Here is a 3,532-nt window from a genome sequence, read left to right on the forward strand (position 1 = left end):
AATATATATATATAAATAAAATTTAAAAAAAAATCATCAAACACAGTAAACTATCCTTCTTACTTACTTTTTTCTCTCACACACTGTCAAGGAACCAGATCCAGAATATGGAGTAAGGGAGGAAGGGTGGGAGTAAAAGAAAATAGGAAAAACACAGATTTTCAGAGATGGTGGGTGGGACTAAGGGTGAGGTCCTGGATAAAAACTCACTGTAGCAACAGATCGGCCCGACCGAGAAGACACAACAGAGCTGCAGTGCTCTAAGAAGCACTAAAGTTATAACAAGGACCCACTATTGCCTCGTAATATGCTTTTTACTAAGATGGCGGACAGAGGGGTTCTTCTTCTAGCTGTACACCTGTACGTGGCTGTGGTCTCAGTTCAAAGCCAGGGATCTCAACAGGACAACTTCATTATACAGTATCTGGAGCGTAGGCTGGCACAGATAGAGGTAAGTATTTATATTTCCACTTATTGTAATATTGGGGAAACGTATGGAAGAAAAACATTGCTGATATTTTATAGTATGGTGTATTGTGTTAGAAACTATAATGCTGTCTTAGTTTTGATTTCTTGCTAAATTATTGGCATAAAATAGCACATGTGTAAAGGCATACAGTATGTCAGCAGAATAATATTACTTCACTTCTTAACAGTATTTGACTAGCTCAAATGTGGCTTTTATATGGGAATACTAGTCTTTAGTTTTAGGTTTCAATAGAGCTCCAGTAAACTAAACAACACTGAAAGCAAAAACAAAGAGGTTTGTGTGTTCATAACATCTGGAGACAATATATCTCGATCCCATAGTCTTTCTATCAGGATATGTGCTGCGAAATACCTTCCCAGTTATAACATGTCCCTACAATTTCACTAGATAAAGCAGGATATGGTTCTTCTCATACAATATGAAATTAAAGCAGTGTCAAGTATCTGTGTGGTTTATTATTACGATGCATAATGTCACTTCAAAGCAGCACAGTGTTGGCAAGTAGCGATTACTTCAAAATGAATCTACTTCACAGATCTTCAGTAGCAATTGTCTGCATTCTGGTGTTTGAAAGCATTTTTAGCATACGAAGGCTAGCAGCAATATGCTGGGATGCATCAGTTGGTACCATTATGATCTTAACCACAACATACACTGATAAATACTTGATACCTCTTCATAAATCTTTCTTCCTCACTGGTTGCTGTGCCTGTTTTCTAATTGCAGGAGCGTCTGAGCCAATGTGAGCAACAGAGTATAAGTGCCACACAGAAAATCTATGAGCTCTCCTCAGAGGTTAGAGGTCACATGTCCACTCTCAATGTTTTTCGGTAATCAAAAATCATTTAAAGTGCTCATTAAATGATGTTACACAAATAACTGAGAACTTGTCCATAGATCTGAGGTGAAGGCTCAGGTGGAAAGTGTTTCCACTCGGGTGGTACGGATGGAGAGAGAGATGGAGTACCTGGAGAACAAAATCCCCACACAGTCGGACATCGAGATGGAGGAGGCCCTTTTGGAGCAGCAGATCAAGGACATCGAGCAGGAGCTGAAGCAGAAGGCCAAGATCAAAGTAGAGAATGGTAAAACCTTACACAGATGTGTTTCTTTTACAAATATCTCAATAAGCAAAGGGAATAGGATGGCAGTAGTAGAGCACATGTAGAATTGTATTGTAATTATCACAATTGAATATGTCCTTTATACAGGTCGGGATTGTGACCTTTTGATGTTGTGAATTATTTTTATGTTACAGCCTATTTAGTATTTTACTCAAACAACTGAACTACACTGAAATGTCATTGATATCAATGTAGGCTAGTATATGGTACTTTTTTTCTTTGTGTATTAAGATTGTAATACAGCACTAAGCCAAATTAAGTCTCTGAAGATTGTAAAGAAAGTCGGAGATACTTCTGGATCCTGGTTTAAAGACCCTTCAGAGGGGTCAAATAAGGTCAGCTCTAACTTGGAAAAGTTTGAGTTTTTTATTTCATTGGGTACAAGGAGCCAAGTGTGTGGTATTTGATGGGTTGCAGGTGTACCTGATGAGTGGAATCCGTAACAATACTCTTCTGGAGTATGTTTCTCTGAAGAGATTCACAGAGAAGGCGGTCACTCCAGCTCCCAAAGAACTGCAGCTTCCCTTCTACTGGCAGGGGACAGGGCAGGTTGTCTATAATGGGTTCCTCTACGTCCACAAAGCAGACACACCAAATCAGATACTCAAAGTAACAACAAACTTTATATATATATATATATATATATATATATATATATATATATGTGAATGATTGCATGGTTTCTAAATTTTGAGAATCTATTATCTACTTACATAGGTTGATTTGCTGAATGGTACAGTGGTGGACAGCACACTACTTCCTGGGGCAGGTCATATACCAGTCTACAGTCTGAATCCAAACACATATATGGATTTTGCTGTTGATGAGCTCGGGCTATGGGTCATCCACGCTGACTCAGAATACGAAGGAAACCTTGTCATTACTAAACTGGATAAAGGTACATTTTTGCCATTTATTTAGATATATTGTTTAGGTTTACGTAACAGTTGAGATTGTAGTGGAGATAACATTTCATTTTTGAATTTGACATTGCTTTTCAGCCAGTCTGGCAGTAGACTATACCTGGGATACTCAGTGTAAAAGTCGTGATGCTGAAGGAGCCTTCATCATTTGTGGGACTCTGTATGTGGTCTATAACACACGCTATGGAGGACGCTCCACTGTGCAATGTCTCTTTGACATCCATGACACTATCCACAGGTCAGTTCAGTGCAGATTGAAGTGGTTTGAAAGACACAAATTGTTAATGGAGCATTTACCTTTTTTTTTTTTTTTTTTTTGCAGTAATGAGAGCCCTGTGTTGTTCTTCCCAAAGAGGTATACAAGCCACAGCAGCATCCACTACAACCCTAAAGACCAACAGCTGTATGCCTGGGATGATGGATACCAGACTATTTACAAAGTGGAGATAGAGAGAAATGTCACTGCTTAGTGATCATTTTCTTCAATATGGATATTACGATTCCACATAGGCCAACCCACCCATGGTCTACGGTTATTCTGGGGATTTTATTATTTTTTTTAGAGTGTTATTGTGACATTTTATTATTTCAATTGTCAACACAATAAATTATATCGGACTGCACTATGTATTTATGTACTTACTTATTTATTTATATAAACGTGTTTCTATCATTAGATCCTGAGTTTTTTAGAAGAGAAATTCACTAGTTGGCGTCAACCACAACCTATGAAGATAATTTTATTCTTTGTAGACTCAGCCTCCTTGTGCATTACATAATTCTATGATAGATGTATATAATTTAGATCTATATTTACCAACATTCTTACCTCTCGACCCTGCCCTGCGTTGAATTCTAAGTTACATAGAAAATGCTGGACTCTCCTTTGTTTGCCCACGTGTTTGCCCCTGACCTCATCCCGTTTCCGCCCATTTTCGGTTGACCATGACGTCAGCGGGGGCGGGGCTAAAGGGACGGCCTTTCACAGCTGATTT

The 3,532-nt window shown here is 38.5% G+C and overlaps 1 protein-coding gene across 1 annotated transcript; it reads left to right on the top strand.

Annotated features, from left to right (window-relative positions):
* Positions 1-202: 202 nt before the first annotated feature.
* olfml1 (olfactomedin-like 1) lies at positions 203-3,159 on the top strand. The gene is made up of 8 exons (XM_033968562.2): positions 203-451; positions 1,217-1,320; positions 1,388-1,575; positions 1,846-1,949; positions 2,032-2,223; positions 2,332-2,512; positions 2,616-2,775; positions 2,860-3,159. Exons 1-8 carry the CDS (start codon positions 308-310, stop codon positions 3,005-3,007), a joined length of 1,221 nt encoding a protein of 406 aa, XP_033824453.1. The 5' UTR covers positions 203-307; the 3' UTR covers positions 3,008-3,159.
* The last annotated feature ends 373 nt before the right edge of the window (positions 3,160-3,532 follow it).

This window comes from Periophthalmus magnuspinnatus, chromosome 6 (genome assembly GCF_009829125.3).
Source record: "Periophthalmus magnuspinnatus isolate fPerMag1 chromosome 6, fPerMag1.2.pri, whole genome shotgun sequence".
Lineage (NCBI taxonomy): Eukaryota > Metazoa > Chordata > Actinopteri > Gobiiformes > Gobiidae > Periophthalmus > Periophthalmus magnuspinnatus.